The 23430-nt window shown below is 38.3% G+C and overlaps 1 protein-coding gene across 2 annotated transcripts in view; it reads right to left on the bottom strand.

Annotated features, from left to right (window-relative positions):
* ldlrad4a (low density lipoprotein receptor class A domain containing 4a) overlaps positions 1-23430 on the bottom strand; it is a 102729-nt gene that overhangs the window by 63378 nt on the left and 15921 nt on the right. The window contains exons 2-3 of one of the 2 annotated variants that reach the window (XM_079591522.1): positions 13392-13852; positions 922-1059 (exon numbers count right to left, since the gene is read on the bottom strand). In XM_079591522.1, the coding sequence (XP_079447648.1) occupies positions 922-1059; positions 13392-13431 (178 nt within the window). In that variant the 5' untranslated portion in view covers positions 13432-13852. The remainder of the gene's footprint in view (positions 1-921; positions 1060-13391; positions 13853-23430) is intronic. The other variant, XM_079591524.1, reaches the window with a different exon arrangement.

Here is a 23430-nt window from a genome sequence, read left to right as displayed (position 1 = left end):
TGCTACGGATGCAAAAACACAGAACATCGAACTACGAAAGTTTCGGAGGCAGTGTGTAAACGTGATTGACCCAACATTATGACCCGTATTTATTTTTTTACGTGAAAAAAGTTTGTACAAGAATTTCGGATAAGGACCTTAACTCTCTTGGCATATTGTTGTACTAAATATCAATAAAGCAAGATGGACCAGCAAAGAAGACAACAGTAGAGAACACACAGCAAAGAGATCAGGGCGACAGTACAAACCTAACTACATTTTTCAGTAGCATAACAGCAGTTCAGCTGTTTTCATAATAGTGCAGCTTTACCAGTAACAAGCTATTTTTTTCCAACAAGTAGTGTTATATTGCTGTTTTTATGTCACATTAGAATACACACTCAGCTTTGCAACCAATTGTGACAGTAATCAAACACTCTGGTAGTCTGTCGCTCTCCAATAGCGTCGAGAAGTCTGATTCAGTTGCTTAGTTTGGACTATCATAATATACTGGTTCAAAGAAAGAAAAATGTATCCAACAAATCTTTTTTGTAGTGAAATAAATATTTAAATACTGCTGTTGTCAACTCAGGTGTATAAATTAGGGTAACATTTGTTTGTTTAGTGTAAATAATATGTGTATTAACACATTGATTAAATAAATGCATTGTTAATAATGAGGATGACTTTTTAAGCTATGAAACTTGCAGGACGTTTTAATCAAAAGATTTGATTTCTCAAGTCATGACCCCTTTAATTTACAGACACTAACTCTTTAATGTAACCACTTTTGGATAGTTTACTACCGTCTTTTCTAAAATGACAGTTAGCCTAGCATTAATTCTGAGAAGTTTTCTACTGTAGCTTCCCCAACACTGATGCAATATCACCTGCCAGAGATGCAGATGTGGTGTTGAGACAGAAGTGGGCGGATGGACTTACACTGGATGGTGTCTGGGGGTGGAGGTACAGCAGCAGGACAATGTTCCTCATCACTGTTGTCTCCACATTCATTCAGATGATTACAAATCAGCGAGAGAAGTTTCAGACATCTGCCATTGGTGCAGTGGAACTTGCACTCTGCAGTAAGACAAAGAGAAAAATGTGCCTTCAAGGGTGGATGGTTAGGATTGTTATAACACAATGCGGCACTATTATACAACTGAAGGCATCACATACCAGACAGACTGAATAATTAAGTATATGCAGGTTGATGCAATGCACCACATGGAGGAAAATAACAATTATAATTTGGCTTTGGGTGGAGTGCTAAGATAAAAGAGACATTTCAAAACTTTATAGCGCATGTGAAACATTTCTACCCGGTTGCTCTTTGACTAGTCTAGACCTCAGATGGTACGCCCATAGACCATTCACGGGCTGTCTGATGGATACTGCACACAAAAATGGCATGAGCTGGCTAAAACAGTAAGCTCCAATCTGACTGGCTGGTTTCTAAACAATTTATGGGATTCAGAGTGCACAGATTTATATGTCGATCTAACTGCTAGGCCATGGTTTCGATAAGTGACAACACCTTTGACTGATAATTAAGTCTTGATAACAAATAATTATGAAATATTATTAATTATTTTATATATTCTATACATTAAAATAAATGTTGTAAATTATGTGATTGATAAGTCGGTAGCAATGGAAATATTTTAAAACATATTAAAAATGTTTACATAAACCCATTACATGCTTTATGCGAGTAACTGGTCAGAGTTATTTTAGTACTATTATTTATATACCAATATTGTATTTATTAAGATTTTGAATTAACGTTTCACTTAAAAGGTAAGTTAGGTCATTTTTGGAGAGGCTAGCAATTGTTGAGAAAAAAAAAACTGGGAAAAATAAACTCACCCGCATGTAGCCTTAGTAATCCTGAAGACATTGATTAGCTAAACTCTGCAAGACAGCGGCGCTTCAGGACTAATGTTCCCTATCCCTGACTTAGAATCTGTTTCTATCAGTTTTAATGACAAAATAAAAGCATAGAACCAGTTTATTTGTAGTGCACTGACAACATAGTTTTATATAATTTGTTTAATAATAATTTTTTATTTTTTTTTTACTTAAGATAAATACTTAAAATCTTAAAAACAAAAAAACATTTGAACTGCAAATGATAACTTCACACTTGTTTGGAAGTGACCTATAACATCCTATGACATGAAATTCATCATTTAAAATATCTCATTGATTTGGCTATTTGTGCTATTTGATGTAGTTCTTTTACAATTACTCGCTTTAAATGCATATTTCCCGCTGTGCACAGTTAAGGCCAAAATATATATTTTTACACGTACGCGAGGATCAGTGCGTGACGTGAATTTTATCATTAGAAGAGATTTTTACGCGCAGGTCGCACATGCGCATACATTTTTTTGTTGTTGCAGTAATTAGTTTATATCCACAAGGTTCCAACCATGCCCTGGGGGTCTCGATGCACAAGGTAGTTGAAGAAAAAAGGCGTAAACAGAACAGACTGGAACGCATGCAAGCTACAGCGGCAATGGAGGCCTAGATGAGAGATTGTGCGAAGAAGTTAGAAAGAACCCTCATTTCTACAACTCTAGCACGAAAGAGTACAAAGATATTTTCATGGGTCGTAACTCCTGGAGACAGATTGTAGACGTACAAGTCAAATAAAGTATACTTTGCAAAGCTGTGCGTTTGACTGTGCGTAAAAAAAAACAAGTATACCCTCTGCTTTATCCTAAAGCCCCCGGGGTGGCTATCTGCAGGGCTTGGGCCCGACAGCGCTGCATGCAGCTATATTTTTTGTTTAAATGTGATGCTTTTTTTCTATATGTTTTGTTAGTTTTTTTTAAACAATTGTATTTAGTTTGGTTTTATTTTCTAACTTAAAATAATTTTATTTCAGTAGTTGCCAAGAACATTTCACATTTATATCAGCAATATTATTAATAGTTTTAGTTAACAATACAACTAACAGGCCCAAATTGAAGTAATTTTTACCTGTAAATCATGGTACTTTTATGGTAATTGTTTGTATTTAAAAAAATATTTTCTATTTTTAGAGTTCAAAAGTGTTCAGAAATGGCTTATGTCATTATATAGAAACGAGCAGCTTGGACATCCTGCAAAAATAAATAAAATAATAATCTGCATGTCTTACAAGGAATAAATCATATGAGTTTTAAACAATATGAGGGTTAGTGAATGATGACAAATTTACATTTTTAGTTAAACTGTTCCTTTAAGGATAAGATCAACACCACTGAAAAGATCAAATCTACTATAAAATTATGATAATAAAAAAAAAATTTCATTGTACAGGTCATCATAATTTCTCCCTCCAATCAACAAAAAAAGAGCCTTTGTTAATCTTTTGTACAGGTGCATTTAAAAGATCCCAAGGAAGAGAGCATACGAGGCAGTTGTTCAGCAGGCTGCACGGAATAAAAGAGGTCAGGGATGAGTTTTACATGTCTCTAATCTACCCAGACTCATGATGCGTGACCTGACGCCGCACCGGATGACATAACATCTACCATAAAACATTCACTTCAGAGCCATTATAGCAGGCAGGATTTCTGCAAGCTTGTATCGGGCTGTTGGCTGGCCGCTGTCTCGTCTGTGGCGTTAATCGCAGATTTGATCACCAGCAAGGGAAATGAGACACCATGTTTAAGACGCCAGTCTCTACACAACGGCCAAACAAACTCGAACACATTTGAATGTCTGGTTGAAGACAGAGAACCATCTATCTGTCCTGAGCAGACAGCAGGCGTGTCACTCAATTTCAGGATGATCTAGAAATGTAGACCAAAGTCTGAGCCATGCAGACATTGCTGCTATTATCTCTGCACATTGCAATATAAACTAGATTTTTACAATTTCTGTACAAAATGTGAGTGGTGCTTGTGTGTGCAAAACTCACTGCCATAATGCTAGGGTGTGTTCCACTTAGTAGAACAAACAGATCTGCATATCACAACATTTCTTTATGTTCCCTATATATTTAATTGTGTATATATTTCTTCAGGTTTTTTTGTACAAACGCTGAAGACACCCTCACAATATTTTTTTTCTCACGAGTCCAAAATCATATTTCAGATTTAACTTCACCAAAAAGTAACATAAAAACAACTAGTGGTTGGTGGCTTTACATTACAGTCAGATGCTAAAAACAAAGCAGGCTAAAAACATCGTCAAATATACTTTATAGCGTTTTTCACAGTAGCCTATTCATTGTTTCCAAGCAGCTTTACAAAAATTTTATTTAATTCTTATAATATTTTAAGACATTCAATCTTTGTAGTTGCATTTAGCAGATTAGAGCTGAGCGATAATATGGTTTACATTTTGTGATGATAAACAAGCAATCAAGCAGTTGAGATATGCTAGTAAGTATCGCTTTACGTGAAAACTGTATTTATATGAATAAAGTTGGACAAACTTGTATGTCTACCTTTATGAAAAGAGCTGGTCATTTATATTTACATTTCGCAATAAAAAAAGAAAACAGGCAGTTGAGATGTGCTATATAGTGTACATCAATTTGTGCAAGTGTATGCGGAAAAAAATACAGTAATACAGTTTATATTTTTTGACGATATAACAATCGAGCAGTTGAGATTTGCTATAGAGTACCGCTTAATAGAGTATATTGTGTATCCAGGTAAGATTGGAAGCATTTAATTACAATGCTGAGCTATTTTTCCAAGTTAAATGTAAGTCTAATCACTAAAACTAAATTATTAAAGCTTTAGTCTAATCTTTTAGAAAACAGCATATCTTTACTCAAAAACGGTATTATTTGAGGTATAAATCATATCTGTATCAAAAACAGTGAAGGGCAGGTAACACACCAAAGTTTAATACTTCAGGTAAATAGTTAGTCTACTTCACTAACCCATAAGCAACAGTAATAGTGATTTTTGCTTTGAGGTGTGGTCATATTACTGAAATTTTGGCTAAATTTCATGAGCAAAAATGCACCATTATCGATTGTCTATAGTGTAGTGATGTATGTAACACAGCTTACACAGTAGTCAATTTCAAACAAAATTTCTGTGATCAGCATGGCAAACTTACCAACTTGAACCTAATGTGTCGCCTGTACTCTAAACTCCAGATTGCAATTGAAATTAATTTCAAATGCAAAATTTTGCAGATCAAGCGTGAATGTAACCGTGCCTTTTGGTACATTGCCCGTGTGTCTGATGCAGCAGTGTTTTTGTCCTGCATTTGAGCAGGACACTTTCTCTCGCTCGCTTTCCCCTGTCTGCTCAGCCAAACTGATGCCCTCTGACCGCTCTCCGTGTCATCGTCTGCCCATCGCACAATCGCCTGCCATTCTCATGACTCATCCGACCCTGATAAGACCTCAAACCACCCTGCGTGTCTGGGTTCTCTTCCCTGGCCCGGCTGTTGATGTCACCTGCCCTCCACTCCCCTGAAGCAGTCAGACAAGGCCATCTGTGTGTGGCGGTGGAGATCATGGGATGGATGGGTGTGAGAGAAGCCTCAGAGCCTAAATTTACCCTGCACCTGGGATTTGGAGTCCGCCAGCCAGTTCAGGCCAAGTGTGTCAGCTGTTCATGTCTGCAGTTTGTTGTCTTTTTTGTCTTAATTTTCCACTTGACATCATGAAATGGCATTTGCAACCCACTTTATTTCCACAATGTAGCAGTGAAACAGGATATTCGAAGAAGAAAGAAACAAAATGGTAGTACTTATTTTCCAAATGGTTTGCTATTATTGCAGTAAACTTTATAACATTATCATTTACTGACATTAAATTACTTTGTCAGCTATTGTCAAGACATCAGAAAGGCTGCAATGCCTACAACAGCCATGCACAACTTTAGTTTCAATCGGACTGAATTCAGTCCAATTGATGAATCCAAACAGTGTTTACATGCACGCTAAACATGTGACCGGGTTGATGTGCGATATGTCACAAGCTTCAAATCGAAATAGATTTTTTTGACATGCACACTGCACAAATATACAGAGTTTCCTGCTGTTTGCGCATAATAACTACTCTCCTACATTGGTTCTTTGTTTGTTTTAAACAGCAGACTTAATATTGATCCATTTCTGGTCATAATTTGGAGACATTGACCATATGAACCGTTGTACTGTGCTGTTTATATTTATCACGCAGTAAAAATGTCGTCTGTGGATGAGAATCCGAAACAAGGACTGGTAGGACGTTGTCCTGCTCCACTTCACAGACGCTGAGTGAAATGAGAATTTTAGAATGAAGGAGCACTCATTTATATGACACTTTATTGAACCGGAAGAACAGCTTGTTCCCAGCGTCATAGGGCATTATGCTAATTTAACGTCATTGCACATGCGCAGTCCTTTCAGTTTTGGTTTTCAATCCGATCAAGTGTTTACATGTTCTCTCGATCGGATTAGAAAAGGAATAAACCACCCCTTTCAATCGGATGGAAATTTCATTCGGATCGAGGATCGAGCTCAATCGACTCGATTAAGGTGTAGGCTTTTCAATCCGATTGAGCCATCAATCCGATTACTGACGGATTATTTGGTTGCATGTAAACGTAGCCAATGTCTAATTGCATATTGGTTAACACATTAACCAATAGCCTAAACAGCCTGTCGAAAGTTAGCATGAAATGAAAATTCATCCTTTCTACTTTCTAAATGCATCTTATAGATCTCATTGTGAATGATTCACCCATCCATTTTTTGAGCTTGTAATTTTTTATAAAAAACTCGGTAGGCTACTGGTCACTCGACAATGCTATTGTTCAAATATTTTACCCATTTTATAGTCTGATAAAACTGTGCTAGATGATGCGTTTTGCGACGGAGGGACAATGGTAGGGAGCCTTTGAGCTCCATTATGATGATAGACTGTGATTTTCAAGTTGAAATTGTGCATAACGCACAACAGTGACTGTAAAATATGTATTTTAGGTATGGAGGTGACATATTTTGAGTTTTGATATTTGGGATAGGGTAATTTGGATCATTTTGGGCTATTTTTGATTGGCTATTGGACTAGTTCTGTTTTGCAGCCCTGGCAACCCTGATCCCCCCAAATCACATCATTGGTTGAGACAAAGTTTTTATGTGAAGCTATGTAGGATCCTCAAACAAACAGAGCAGTGTTTTGAGCCACAGAGCCTCTTATTTACAAATCCGCCTACAAACGGTTTTACTGATAATTGTCTCTGCGTGTTAAATTGGGATAGGAGAAAGTCAAAAGGAATTACACACACTACCTTTAAAAAGATGAAGAAGAAAAAACATAATTAGCCAGAATCAGATATTATGTATTTTGATACTTTGCCGTCTAGTTTTGGATAAGATGTCTTGCTGCATTACACAAGTCTTGTGTACTTCTCCGCTGGATTTCTCCTCCAAGGCTGCGAAATGAGTTTTGTTCTTAATACCTTTAATCTTATTTGGACCTTGTCTCCCACACATCACGCTATATCTTTTGTCACTTTCAACACTCCCCTCCCTGTCTTTCTCCCTCAGTCTGTGTCTGTCGCCGCCTCCAGGTCTTGGCTCCTTTATTAAGAAAAGAAAATAAGAGCGAGGAAGCCTGCGAAAATTTTCTGCGCCAAATTCCCCAGCACATTGAGGGGGAGCAGTGTGTGTCGTGGTGAGAAGAGAATGACCTCCGCCGGCTGAGCTTGGATAATTAAGTGTGCGTGCATAGCAGAACCGAGTCAAAAAGTGCGAGACGGAGCAGCCGTCGCAATATGTTCTCACTTTATTAACATTTCTGAGTAAAATGTAAAACAGACAAGGGCTAGACGCTGTACTACATATAGATGGTGTGATGGTCTTTTTTTAAAGTTGAAAACTATTAAGCTAATTTTGTCAGACTCTGAAACGCCTTTAACTTTAGATTTAAAGTGCATGTAATTAGACGGGAGCGTTTAAACAGGTCAGTCCATCGCAATGGCTCAAAACCTAAAACAAGCCCGGCTAACTAGAGTTTAACCTTGCAAGTATCAATTGTTTTTGTGGTCCCAGAATTATTAGGTGTCTTTAACTACTATGACATGACTTAAATTAATAATTTGATACGAAGCACTTGTGTACGCGTATGTTTATACAATGTACTTGTATTTTTTTAAACACCTGCATGTAATCACAGCTGTAATTATATTCTGTAATTACATCTGTAATTATTCCGTTGACCCCATAAACCTACCCAAACCTGTCACTAACCCATATCCCACTTCAATAGCAGCAAACGTGTTTTACAACACAACATCAACACATTAACTACATTGTACTATTTTTTTTTTATTTAAGTACATAGTAGTTCAGGACACCTAATATAAAGTGTGACCAATCTCCCCTATCCTGTTTGTTTAGTATTGCCGTATTCCCCGGCATTTAGCCCACGGTAAACTCCCCCAACCTATCTGAATCTCCCTACGCAAACCTGTGTGCTGTGGGCTCACAGAATGATGGGAATCGATTTGGAAGCTGTCCACACTCAAAACGCCTCTGCCATGATACACCAACACAATTCCTTCTTCATGAAGAATATGTGTGTGTGTGTGAGGGAGAGCAAGCACAGGCATCAGTAGTTTCAGTCTCTGTTGCTAGGCAAAATCATGAGCAAATTAAATCAAATCATATTGACACAAAAACAGTGGCAGCATACATTTCTTTGATTGTGATCAAATGAACTTTAACAGATATTAAATGAAAAGCGACTTGACTGAACAATGCCAGAGACGTATATCTAACCAATTACTTGATACTTGGATTGTGATTGGTAGAATTTGTATAAAAAGATTTACTAAGCTTCTCCGTCAAATATTTTAAAGCAATAAAATATTGTAATTTCTGACATTTACTCACCCTTATGTCCTTCAAACCTATATTTCCTTTATGCATGGAACACAAGAGAAGATATTTGGAAGAATGTTCAAGCTGCTATTTTCCATGCAAGTTCCCTAAAATGAATCTTCTTTTTTTTTCAGTTTATTAAAATATGGCAAACTGAAGCTTTTCTATAGGTGATGTGAGTTAATGCCATGTTTGAATTGGGCGTAAAAATGAATACAGCACACACGTAATGTGAACTACTTTTCAAGAGCAGGTCTGACATTTTGCAGAATTTTTTACTGAGCTTCAAAGTCATACAGGTTTAGAACGACATGAAGGTGAGAAGATTACGACAGAATGTCAATATAATTATGTTAATGTCAATATCTGAAAATGTTTATTCTGACTACACCTATCTATGTCTTTATACTTTTTTATTTTATTCTAAAATGTTATTATGTGTCTTGTTATATTTATGTGTATGCTGGAAGCTTCAATACCAATATAAATGTATGATGTGTTGTGTGCAAGCACACTTGACAATAAAGCTTTTTCTAATTCTGATTTTAGTGAAAACTTTGTTTGTGTTAAATTTTAAACCAGCTTTGTAATGTTTGTTTGGTTTTGCTATTTTAAACGTTTCTTTCTGTTGTGACTTCTTTGACTGACAGGTTGCTTAAGACCGTGGGCCGGCGCTCTTCCCCCTCAGCTGGAGAGCCCATCACATGCTTTTGAACAGAATGTTCTGGTTTTTCATTTCTCTCCATGATGAATAAAGAGCAGAACAGTGTGACCCCAGCTCAGCTTGGGGGCCATCCAGTTGTTAAAACAATATCCTCTACCTCAGGTCTCTCAGGAATTTTTGGATGTATGGGTCCAAATTCCACTCCAAGTTCAAATTCCACATCTGATATTAAAAACTGGATCCTGGAGTATTTTCAGTGTCAGCACTTGGCTGGCCCCGGACAAAGACAGAAGTTTCATTTTCTGAAAACATTCTCTTTTTTGATTTTTGTGAAACATAACCTCCTATAGTAGTGACTCCTTGCAGTTTAAAAAGATGCGATGTGCAATTTTGGAGAGGCTAGCAATAGCAAGCTGGCTTTGAAAGCATAAGATCCTACCCTCTCTTCAGAGCGATCTCTAAAGTCACGCCTCCTCAAAAACACATCGCGCACAGCAGAAGTCAGCAAAGCATTACAAAAGATGCCGTTAAATTACCTCATGTATCAAAAGCACATAACATTACAATAATAATGAACGTAAACAACTTACAGACCTCTTACTTATACCACCTGACTGCTGCGGATTCATTTCGGCATTGATAGAGTTGACATAGAAATGCAAAAAGCTGTGTAAGGAGTTTAGGGGTGTAAATCGGACAGTTCATCAAGATACGATACGATATCGATTCTCTCAGCCAGCGATACGATATTTGCCGATACCTCAAAAAATTCTGCGATACGATTACGATTCGATTCGATTCAGGGCTATATCGATCGATTAATCGATATTTGGATATTATGTGCCAAGTGTACACAGCCAGTTACGTTTATTAAAGTGTGTATGTCAGGTTAAATTTTTAATTTTGATTACACAAAATAGTGAGGGGAAATACACGTTTGACAAGTTGATGTGTTGTTTTGTATGTTTTTCGATTCCTAAAGGCAGAATATAAGATGAAAAAGTTCGTTATTTTCAGTCCTCCCTTAAAACTGCTCCTCATTCCAAACTAATCGTTTGACGTCATATGAGGGAGACGTCTCCCCAGGTCGCTGAGCTGTGTTGATAATTGCACGAGTGATAGAGCGAGAGAATTAGTGATTAGGACATTTATTTAGTTAGTTATTTAAGTTAGGTCGTTAGTATACGCAGGCGTATTTTCACGATGGTGAATTACTGCGTTTGTGCTGGGTGCAAAAACACTGTTAAAACCGGTCACAGAGTCCACTGTGTTCCGTGCCTGGGTCAACTTTGTTCGGACCAAACGCGCCGACTTCAGTGCTGCTTCGGTATCCAAGACTTCGGTCATTTGCAGCGCCCATTTCACTGAGAAGGACTACGCGGTTGGAGATCTCATGAGTTATAAAATGGGATTTAAAACCCGAGTGAGACTGGCAGCTGATGCGGTGCCTACGGTGTACATGCTACTTTAGTAGAAGCACGTCGATCGCGCCCCTCTCCCTCTCCCTCTCCCTCTCTCTCTCACACACACACACACACACACACACACACACACACACACCAACCAACATATTCCAGCATTGCAATATTGACATCGATCGCAGCCTGTTCATTATAGCCACGGAGCTACAGATTAGGTGTCCCTAAATAACCCGCGTATCTAACAGTAGTTCCGCATTAATTAATTTGCACGCGACTTTATTTTTATTTTTTTATATACTGTGTATTCTCCGTGTATATTCATGCACTGAACCGTGACACCCGTACCGTTTCGGTTCAATACGAATACATACCGTTATGCCTATACTTACCAGACACCGGACCAACTCTCCACTGGTTCTTCTTCACACCAGATATTTGTTTCTTTGATATGAATTATTTACATTTCTGTTTGGCTCCTCATCTGTCTCCCGCCTGGGAGGCTCAAAATTGTATGGCTGTGGGCCATCGTATAGGTTTGAGGGGGATTTTGCATCTCCTCAGACTCAAAACTCTCCATACTTGAATAGAACTTTGTTGGCACGTCTCCCTCGTATGACGTCACAGCTCAGCTGCGTTTTAAAAATATGATCTTGACAGAAATGGCTATAAAGCTTATTGTAGGGCAGTTACAGTAATAATTTTAATGATAATTACATTTTCACTCAGACATCTAAACCTTATTTAATATATCTAAAAAAAAAAATTAACCTGACATACACACTTTAACTCACAAATGCATCCAAAAATATATAACATGAAAGTTTAATTAAACTCTTTGAAAATTCTCTCCCAATTGGGACATTTACAAGTTGTTTGTTACTAGTAATAAAAAAAAAAACATGATATATTAACATGAACAAGAACGGAGTTATCTGTTTTTGCAAACGAACTCTATAACAGAAGAGTTAATTTGCTAAAACAGATAACTCCGTTCTTGTTCATGTTCATATATCATGTTTTTTTGTTTTTTGTTTTTGTGCATTTGAATATCAATCAAAATGCAGCTGGGTTGTTTTGATTAAGTAATAATAAAAAAAAAAAAATACAGGTAACTTATAAACTTAAAGTTCATTGAAAGTATTTTTTTATATATATTTTATTTCTTTGTGGCAAAAGCAGATAACTCCACATGTTCATGTTTTAGAGTTAAACAAAGCCAAGTAATTGCTATGATACATAATAAAACACTTGGTTAATCTATGTAATGTTAATCTCCTCTGACATAGACGCCTGTAAAACTTTGTTGTTGTGATTAACGTACACGCAATACTGTGAGCTTTTCCCTCACCACTAACGTGCTGTTTTAGCAAGATTCCGTGAAAAAGTTTCTCGAAGAAGATATCAAGTTCGTTGAAATCCATCCTCGTTCAAATCCATCCTCGTTCACTTAAGTCAGCTTTGATGAAAATCCTCTCAGCTAGCGAGTCTTTTCAAAGTGACTAGCAACCTTGTCACCTGACCTGAATACTGCGCAGATTCGCTAAAACAGACTTTTCGGGTTTTGTCGTTTCTGCTGTAAAACATGAACTCGCGATGCCTTGACAGTGGAAAAGACCGGCTTTTGTGACAAAGGGTTCAGTCAATCTTGTCAGGCATCTATTTCAGCTGAGAGAAGTTACGCGAGGATGTGGAGAGTGTCAAAATAAAGGTACCGTATATCGATACTTTATGTGTGGCATCAATGCATCGTATCGTTAGACATTTGATCGATGCAGTTAGGACATCATATCATTCGGACCGAATGCAATGATTGGATAAAAATTTCTTGGTTCTGAGACTTCCACAGAAGACATACAGTATATACATATTTTAATATTTCTATACTACTTCTATAATTGATTGCTATCAGGGTGTGAACAGAGTTTCAACCAGTATAACAAAAAGTGTAAAAATGTATTCTTAAACAATTAAAGGTGAACTAATATTTTTTTTTATACCGACACCTATGGGGCAATCATGCACCCTTTAAAGTGACCCACTACTTTCCTTGACCAAGAAAATTTGCACCTGAACAGCCAGCAATCAGTATACAATTGAGTTTTATGGAAAAGCTATTTTGTTGGTATTGCATGGAAATTCTTAATTTCAAGTGAGATTAGATGATTTTCAGATTAAAACATGATTTGCGGAAGATGTAGCTCAATTGGACCTACTTTACACACATGAATGGCAGACTTCTTATTTCTTATTGTTTTTGTAAATATAAAAATGGGAAGTTTAACGGGGAAGTAACTGACTGGTTATGTGATCATGGCAGCAACTACAAGGACTCCCCTACATAGAATAAAAGTGATAAATGATGTGGAGTCTTAATCGGATGCTAGATTGTACATCAATTTTAATATTTCATATAATATTATTTTAATTATGTGTAAAACTTTAAGGAGAAACTTAATTTACTTAGTGCACCTATCAAGGGGTAAAGTGATTCTTACCTGTGTTATTATATGTGGCTGGGTAGTCAGCTGCCTGCATACTGCCCTTGCAGTAATGCTTTTATCTGCAGCTTTAACCAGTCCAGTAGAAAGAGTGTTGCTGTGTGACCTCCATTTTGTATCCTCTGCTTCAGCTCATGTATGGCAGTTGTTGTTTAAAGTCCTCCTGGCCAGAGGAAGTGCTGGATTCGCTAAATAACCAGTTACAAAACTCACTGTGGTGAAAATGCTTGCTAAACAAGGGACCCTATCCTCCAAGCCATGGATATGCAGCCATGGCCAACTGTGCAAAGTTTCACTCTAAAGCTTGGAAGTGTTCAACGTGTCTGCTAAATCTGTCTTTCTTTCCACTTTTCAGGCTTGGCATGTGAGTGACACAGATGCCCATAGGCACCGTCCTATCCAATGTGCCATGGGTGTCATCCTTCCTCAGGAGTGCTGGAGTTTCTTCTTAGGAGAAACTGTAGAGAAAAAAGAAAGAGAGAAAACTGGTTAACATGATTATATTTGAACAAGTGATTCCTGTTCCCCTTGGCTGGTTCATTTCGGAAGAGAGCCATATGGAAGACTACACTGGAGAAACAACCTTCTTTATTTGTTCAGATGCAAAAACACAGCAGGGTGGCACTTTGAAGTCTGGAGATAAATATAACTGGGGGTGGCGTGCACACCTCTGAAAGTAAAATCATCTCCACTTCAAACACTACAGGGAGAAGAGAAGCCCGCTCAACAAGAAAAGGCAAATGAAACATTGTTAGCAAAAAGTATAAATGTGTAGAAAAAAAATTCAAAGCAAAGAATATGGATATGTGTAGGACAGCTATGGACACAGCAGTCTGATTTTGACTGCTCTTATCTATCAAAGCACCATGTAACAGTCAAGTCATTAGGAAACGGAGACTCTATAGCCATCTATGATAGAGGTCTGCATGGGCGTTATATTGACCCTAAAGTCTAGGAATGTGCATATTTTCAAAATCTTAACGACTAGTTGACTTAATCATTCTTAAGAAAGCTCTGTATAATTAGGCTGTTTTTAAGTTCACTCCACCCTGACTGGACATGGTTTTAAATGGGTGCTTATATAAGGCACATTCTTACATTCAAAAACAGCTGGATGGAGCGCAGCAGAATGTAAGTGAAGTTGTGGAAGACTGGAAGAATATAAGAGGAATATTTTAAAAGAGGAATTCTTTTTAACCTGAACTCTTATCGATGCACAAAAAACAGCACACGAAGCAATGCAATGGACAAATACATTAATCTGAATGTATAAGGTTGTAACAATAATAAAAGTAATGTGAAAGGGCTTAAACTAGCCCGTAAACAAGCCCCTATGAAATGACCAACCAACTCAGTGCTGTAAAATTTTAACACCGTATTCCAATAGTCCAACTTTTAATGATTTTATCTTGAGACTTCTGCATTCAGTTGAATTCTGTTGCACTCAGTCCAAATGTTTTCAAACAGAAGAACTATGTGAACACTTAAGAAACATGCCTGCTCGCTGTCTAGTCTGACTATGACCCTGAGTCTGCAAAATTAGACAAAGCTCAGGGTTCAGACAACCAGCTAGTCAATTTTGAAAATATTTAGGTTTTCACATAGCAAGACCTGATCAGGACACAGACTACTAATATGTGGATGCAGATAGGCACAGACAGTGTGTTTAACTCAAGGATGAGAATGTCTCATTTGAAAAACAGTGGAGTTGATTTATAGCGATAACTTGGATGTGGAGGAAGTTAGGAAGGAGCGTGAGTGAAGTTTTCTTTTTGTCCCCAGGACAGAGTTTGTTCATTGTTTGACTGACAGCTCCGATATCAGCCAGCACACACAAGCCAAGACTTTCTCTCTCGCTCCTCTCCTCCTTCTTGAGGACAGTTCCTCCTTGTGTCAGCATTCTATGCAACGAATATCTCTCTCTGGAGATCGGCCAGAGCGCCACGGCACACTGTGACGAACAGAAAATGGAAGATAGGACCTCAGTGCAACAACTGCAGCATATATAGAGTAATGTGAAGGACTGATCTGCATCATTTCTGTACTCATTTCTTTATTGTTTTAAGTGTCCCTGATACTTTCTAAAACTTCTTAAACTTTTTGAGAAGCTGACACCACCCAGGATTCCTTTTACAGAAACCCCAGGTGTGTCTCTTTGCAGCACACAATTCATATCAGTACATCTGATCATAGATCTGTTCTACAGGCCACATCTTGTTCCTGGAAACTAGGCCAAGAAGGCACATCTGAAGCTGAGGCTATCCAGGAGATATATAAATGCTTTCTGGTCATGACTGAATGATAAACAAAAGGTTCTATGAGACAGGAATCTTGAGGCTCGGCTTTGACATAATATACTGTCTAATCCTTGCATTCGCCCATCAATGGCTGCCCATACATTTCCATTATGACACAGCCACATGGCAGCACTCTCCTTTGAGACGAGAAACGCCATAGGGCATGTTGCTCTTCTGACATTGATTAACGATCTAACAACTTCCCACCATGCCAGATAAAGGCAGTTTGGCTGAGGGGCAAACAAAAGCACACACACAAACACATGTACTGTACAGTGAAGGTGAAAACTTCACCCACACACTATTGTTGTTCCACGTACAGCCATGGTGTGGAGACCCAACGCAAATGTGTGAAAACGTTTCAGTGCTATTTCAACTGATCATGTGACATATAAAACTTGTACTTTGAGTAATGACTTTAAAGAATTCTAGACCTGGACAAGCATACACCCTTTGTGGGGAGAGATGGATGACGGAGTGTTTGAAGGTTGTAGGGGACCAGGTTATTTGCGCCACTGGGATTATGTAGCCTAGTATTTAAAGAGTTTGGTTTGTAACAAAAACATTGTAGGTTAAAACTCCCGAAGAGAGTTGAATCATGAACTACCACATTTGTGTAATCCCTTCCCAAATTGCTACAGGTGTATTTTAAATCACCTTGGATAGAAGAATAATCTAAATGACAAAATAGTAAATTAGACATTAGCTTTGCAGGTCAGATACTTTAATGTAATTCTTGCAGTTAATGAGAGCTGAAGTACACACCTGAGCAGAGGCTTGAAATAAGAGAATTTATGGAGGTTAAACAGGTCAAGTTCCGGTTTTCTGGGGGGCTTTTGAAAGACACAAGTAGGTCAGCAAGAAGTGAGTTGTATTAGCCTAGCCATGAAGTAACTACTGCCTGAATGAGCAGCTTAATAAAGCTTGAGCCCATAAAAGGCAGAATTGCAGACCATATATCATTGCAAATGGCCAGTTTCCGTAAAGTGGTCAGCAAAGTCTAGGGTGACTCCTACTGTTTTAGGGAACTGGTAGAGATGACTGTATGACCTTTAACTGAGATGTATTAAGGGAAGTTCTAGGCTCAGAAGCAGAGCAGATCAGGCTTGAGAATCGAGATTATTATCAAATTGAATGAGTTTGCATCCAGTTTGATATGTTAGAAAGGCATGACGATAGCCACTCAAAGATCATAGGAGAGGCAGAGAGGAGGAAATGAGATGTGCTGAAATAAGCAAAATACTTTAAGAGAAGCAATGAATGCATTACAGTTTTGAGTACAAATGGAGAAAAGTATGGGCCAAGTACCGAACCCTGTGGTACCCCAATGCTGAGGAGACAAACAAAGGGAACCAATACCAACCAAAAACTATAAATATGCAAGTCTAACATGTCATGGAAGACAGCGTAAAAGACGAGCCAAATTTACACCAATGGCCGCCTGCACCAGCATAATCTTTAACAACAAATTACAGAAGTTATCCTAGACCTTCACCAAAACCCCACGTCACTCTCATTGCAATTGTATGTTATTACATAGACACCTTATGAGCACTTCACAAACAGCCTTCTGCACACACCTCAGCAAGTAGCTGATGAAGAAGATAAACTGAGAGTGGAGAGTCAGCCTAACCAAATTAAACTCTGGTTTCACTCTCTTTAGACTCAAGAAAGAACAGAGGAGTTCCCTCTATCCACTACAGCAAGGCTAGTGTGCTGTTGATAGGACCCTTCACTGTCAGTAGGTAGGAATTTGCCAGAATTTACAGATAATTAGTTTCCTACAAATTATCTTTTAGTTTCAGTTTCACTGACCCCCATGACCCAAGCCGATTGAGAATCCCTAATCCTCATTCCCGACCCTAATCTTAATCTTAGATTTGCCTCTGGCCACACTTAGGATAACCTCCTCGCTCACGCTCCAAACATTTTATGTAACCAGCTGTCTTATGTAACAGTGCATACTTAACAGCCAGTGTGCGAAGTACACAATGACTTACAGGAGAGTAAAAAAAAAAAAAAAAAAAACATATTTTTAAAAGGTAAATGTCAGGAATCAGGATACAATCTATTGAGGTTCCACAAGTCTCAAACATACCAAGTTGCCTTTTGGGCAATCTAGAAGACTTTTTAAATAAAACACTTTTTGTTTTTGCTTTTGTCATATATACATAATCTAGAGAGTTAAGGAACAACAATCTGCAACTACAATGGGGGGCATCATCTCGTGTCCCCAGGACTACCAAGACACATTTTTTAAAGAGCGGAATCCCTTATTTGGCACCAGGTGAATATTCACCTTCTGAATAAATTGTAACCTAACTTTTGTGGTTACAGAAACACACTCTTAAAACATTTCCTTGTGTAATATAAAGTAATAAATGTTTAGAATTTAGTTTACACCACCATTGTAGAGCTCAAGCATTAAGTAGGGGCTGTCAAACCACCCCAATTCGTGCCCAGACCAAGATCTATTAAGTAACTGTTATTAGAATAAAAAAAATAATATAGACCGCTAAGCACTCATGCTGTTCAGCCATTATTTGGCATAGTTCCTGCTTCTGGTGTAGCAGTGCCCACGTAATAACCCAGCAAGAATATTTGATGAATATTTTATCTTACGTAAGGTCCCAAAACCCATCATCGTCTCCCTATCTGCTCTCCAATGAAGGATTTCCTTCTTAGTCTCTGTTGTTCTTTATTATAAGGAGCTGTGAATCAGCCCGGATGTGCCAAGCTTAGATTTCATCCTCTCAGGCATATTCTGCCACCTAAACAGTGCTCAAACACACACTGATACACATACACAAACCTGCAGATAACCTGCAGTACCCCATTTATAGAACATCCACCTACTCTCAAACTATCATTTTTATCTATTTTTTTTTACCACTTGTCTATTCCGAACTGGACAGACACTCATACACACCTGTTGTCCTCCGCAACCACTGATTCATTACAGTCCTGCCATGCACCCAAGTGTGACACAAGCCTTTTGCCTTCTCCATTAGATGAGTCACAGCTCAATTAAACCTCCCCTGGCAGACACACACACTTTTAGCAGACTGAGCGCTCAGGGGGGTGGCACTGGCTGTTGCAGACCTGGCCTCAGGCAAACATCTCTTTCAGACTTTTAATTATGGCCATAAAGTCAGGCCCACTTTGAGCCTTCTGCTGGACTGTTTTCTTAACTCGCTCCCGCCCCCTCCTGCTGAATTTCTGACCATTACCACGCTACGGCAATGTTTGTATCCACTCCCACCCGCACCTGCAAACATTGTTACAGCTTGTAGAAATTGTGGAAAAAATAACACAAATATTAGGGCTATGCTAAATGTTTAGAATAACAGAGAGTGCAAGACTACTAGATAAAATACTGTGATCAATTAAACCGACAAGATAAAGTAATGCTAGCACCACAAATGACACAAAAATTTGGCCAGCTTACTTATAAAAACAAAACCACAACTAGTGGAGCATCAAAACATATTTAAACGTATGCGTAACAACACACACCGACCTAACCATAACTGTTCAATTATGTTAACCTAACAGTTATCAACTTTGCAGCTTATCCCTAACCAGGCATGATGTGACAAAGCGACAAACGGCAAATGTAAATCATTTTCTATTCTAATCAGCCACGACTGCAATAAGCAACTTTATCGGTTGCTCAAGGCCCCAGTATACTTACAGCAAATTTTTTGGGGGTTTATTTGGTTCTTCGCTTGAGGGTAAAACAACGTTTGAAATACCTCAACAGCGGTACACTGTTAGCAAACATCTTGCTGCTGATAGTGCCGTTTAATTGAATATGTAAATATATGCTGCACGCTTTTCTCTCAATAACAAAGTAAACGCACAATAAAAATGACAGTGGTAAGAAAACAGCAGTTAAGAAAGCATCTGATCATAGAGAAGTGGATATGTTTGCATAAACTCTGCTATTTGGCACTCCAGCCAAGTCACATTTATTTAACATTTTATACAAAAGCTTTTAAAACAAGCAGTTTACAGTTATAGAAACTGTCCTATAAGTTGTGATAGATCTCCGTGTACATACAGTGGTATTCGCAGTACTGACTCAGAGCCTGATTGGTTTTGTGAACCCATATAGACCGGTATTTGCCCGTTTGTTGCAATTAAATAGCCGCGATGGCAAAAAGCAATCACAGTTTCTCGTTCATCTTTAATATTATGTATGTTATGTACTGATTCCATTTATATTTACAATTTTCATTCCAAAATGTGTGTTTGTAGTGGCAAGAAAACGGATTTGTAAACATTTGGACTCACAAACATTACTAGGCAACCAGTAGCGGGAACGCCCACTAGCGACCTAACCGCCAGCCACTAGCGACCTGCAGCGACAAAGTCGCTTGTAGTGTAAACGTAGCTAAAGGCGGCGGAGCACACTTAACTATTACCTAATCACCATGGACTGACTAGTTTGAAGTCGTTTATGGCTAGAAAGTTTGCTTTGGTAAGCAGTTTTAAACTCCGAAAACTAACATATTTTTGGGCTGATTCTTTATACCAGAAGCATTTAAGTTTGCTTCAAGTATATCAGAGCCTTTCGTTTCTAATTATGTGGTGTCACACTGGGTAGCCCCACCACAATGAAATATAATTCATCCGAAAACATTTATTGTAGCAGCCCAGTGCCATGTAAACATTTTATTCCAAGTAAATAACCTGAGCCCTCTGACGCCAGGAATTTACTTTGCCAGCCATTCAGAAAGCATCTTAAGTGCTTGATATTTATATGGCCAATATACATTAGAGGATGTTCCATGGGAATGCATTGTGAAACATTAAACATGGAAAAGATTGACAGGTCAAGAAATGTTGTGTACTGTCTGTATTTGCATCTCACATTTGGAATTTGTGTATCATTGTATTGTGCCGAGGTCTCATTATTGTCTGGGTGTGTGTGTGCACAGGGGTACAGGGCTGAATGGTGCCAGTCTAAGAGTGTCTCTGTGGTGCCTGCCTCATCTGCCAGCCTCAAGATTGATTTATCAAGACATAGAGAACGAGACAACACCCCCCTCACACCATCTTTCTGTCTCTCTTTAAAAAACACAAAGTCCCCAAAACAACCCCCACCCCCTTCACAATCCCATTTTCCCCTCAGACAAGTGCTTTGCAGCCAGAGCTAGACACCGTCTCACACACTCATGCAGGGCGTGGGCCGATGGGGTGGGGGGCGGCTGGCACAGAGGGGAATCATAACACTTGATGGTAGCAGAGCATATCGGATGTAAACAGCATCATTTTCTCTTTTATTTCATTTACGACAGAATAAAATATGGAAATAAAAAATGTGGGTGGATGTGTCTCCCCCTCCCTGCACAAAAACTTCCGTCTCTTGCCCGCATCATTATCCGTCTGCGTCGTTTTTCAATCGGCTGGCGAGACAGAGCTCACGGGGAAAAGAAAAGCCAGCAGAACATTTTTGATCTCAACCCTGTTCCTGACAAGGAAAAGAAAAGAAAATAGGAATGAAAAAGCAGAGGAGAGAATAGTTGCAGTGTGGGTGGAGTTATGACGGGGGCTTTTTTCTTTTACAAACAAAGTACTGTAGCAGAACTATAGTACAGTTATGATATAGGAAAGTAACGGCATGGTATTTTGATTTATACCATGGTACCAACTTATTACTGAACTGCATAGTTGGACATAGCATCAGAAAATATTTTGTCCGTTTGGCTGATTAACAGGAGTGCTCCGAGTCTTTTTTCCAAAATCTAATGACAGCCTTGTCAACAACTAATAAACATTTTCTGTTTTTAAATGTTTTTCATGAGTTTTGAGTAAATATTGCATTAAATAAGTGTTGATTTAATTTCATGTGAATTATAGCAGATTATATATATTAGCAGGGTCCAAAGTAAACATTGCCCAAGTGCCAAATGCAAGTAAAATTTGGCTTAAAGGGATAGTTCACTTTAAAATTAAAATTCTGTCATCATTTACTCACCCTCAAGTTGTTTCAAACCTGTATTAATTTATTTCTTCTGCTGAACACAAAGAAAGATATTTTGAAGAATGTCAGTAACCAAACAGTAGTCTGTACCCATTGACTTCCATAGTAGGAAAAAAAAATACTATGGAAGTCAATGGGTACAGACTACTGTTTGGTTACTGACATTCTTCAAAATATCTTTCTTTGTGTTCAGCAGAAGAAATAAATTAATACAGGTTTGAAACAACTTGAGGGTGAGTAAATGATGACAGAATTTTAATTTTAAAGTGAACTATCCCTTTAAGCGAATAAATAAGTTGGCCATGTTGGCCGCTAACTTTATTGGGAACTGAAAAAAATTTGTGATTTAAGTTGAACTGAAGAAAATATTCTTACCCTCAGTGGTGTAAGCAACAAAAACGATTCAAGGAGTACAAACAATCTATGAAATAAAACATATGCAGAGACTGACTGAAACAAATTTACATCATTAAATTTGTTTGTTTTTTCTCCAGAACTTTTTTATTAAAACACAAAAATGTACTGAGAAAGTCTTCACGATTTGTGACAGGCGAGAGACGACTTTTGTATGATGCTACAAGTGACTCACCAGCACAGTTCAACACAAAATAATTGCAACATTTCTATTTTTCGCATGAAAATAGCAAAATAATTCCAAAGGACAACAATGTTTAAATTATTATATTATATTATATTATAAATAAAAGTAATCGAAAACACTTTAAACTAACGTTTCATGTCAGATTTACAACAGCACAAATCTGCAAAACAGGTGTCGTCTCAAGCACACCTGATGCAACTAATCAAGGGCTTTATTAGTTGCACCAGGTTTGCTTGAACTAGAACACATGAAATATCTGAACTGGCTAGGTTTGTTGAGCTAGGTTTGTTGAGTTTGTTGAGCCTTTGACTTTGTTCAGTCAAAGGAGTGGTTCAAAAAGTTAAGAGAAGTTTTCATCACCCTTCACATACAAGGAACAGGATACAAAAAGATAGCCAAGGCACTCAATGTTCCTAGAGACACCGTTGGAAGCATAGTTTGCCAGTTCAAAGTTAAATGAACACTGGTTACACTACCTGGAGGGCCAGAAAAAGGAAGCTATCAACGGATACAACCAGATTTCTGAGAAGGCATGTTCAGAAAAACCCTTGAGTAACTGCAAAAGACCTGGTGGTGCTTGGTGATGCTCTGGGGCTGCTTTGCATCCTCTGGCACTTGAAGCCTGCAGTGTGTGGAAGGCAAGATAGATTCATTGAAGTATCAGGAACTCCTTGGAGAAAACGTCATACCATCAGTGAGGAAGCTGAAGCTTGGGCGTCATTGGACCTTCCAACAGGACAATGATCCATACCTCAAATTTCACCAAGGCTTGGTTGCAGAAGAAGTCCTGAAAGATTCTAAAGTGCCATTACAATAACCTAGCTTGAACCCCATAGAAAATGTCTAGTGGGATTTGAAGAAGGTGGTTGCAAAACGCAAACCCAAGAATATTACTGAACTGGATGCCATTGCTCATGAAGAATGGGCTAAGATTCCTCAGAAACGCTGCCAGAAACTGATGTCTGGTTATATCTCGTTTGCACCAGGTCATAACAGCAAATGAGTGTTCTACTAAGTACTAAAGATACTTGCCGTGAAGGGTTTGAATCATTTTGAGACTGCAGAAGTGGTTTTGACGGAACAAGATGTTTTTATACCAGGGGCTGAGCCTATGCCAAGGACGTGGTGAGCTTGTACCAAAAGCGTGGT

The sequence above is a fragment of the Phoxinus phoxinus genome (assembly GCF_949152265.1).
Source record: "Phoxinus phoxinus genome assembly, chromosome: 19".
Classification (NCBI taxonomy): Eukaryota; Metazoa; Chordata; class Actinopteri; order Cypriniformes; family Leuciscidae; genus Phoxinus; species Phoxinus phoxinus.
The sequence above is the reverse complement of the archived record's forward strand: the minus strand, read 5'-3'. Positions and strand labels throughout refer to the sequence as shown.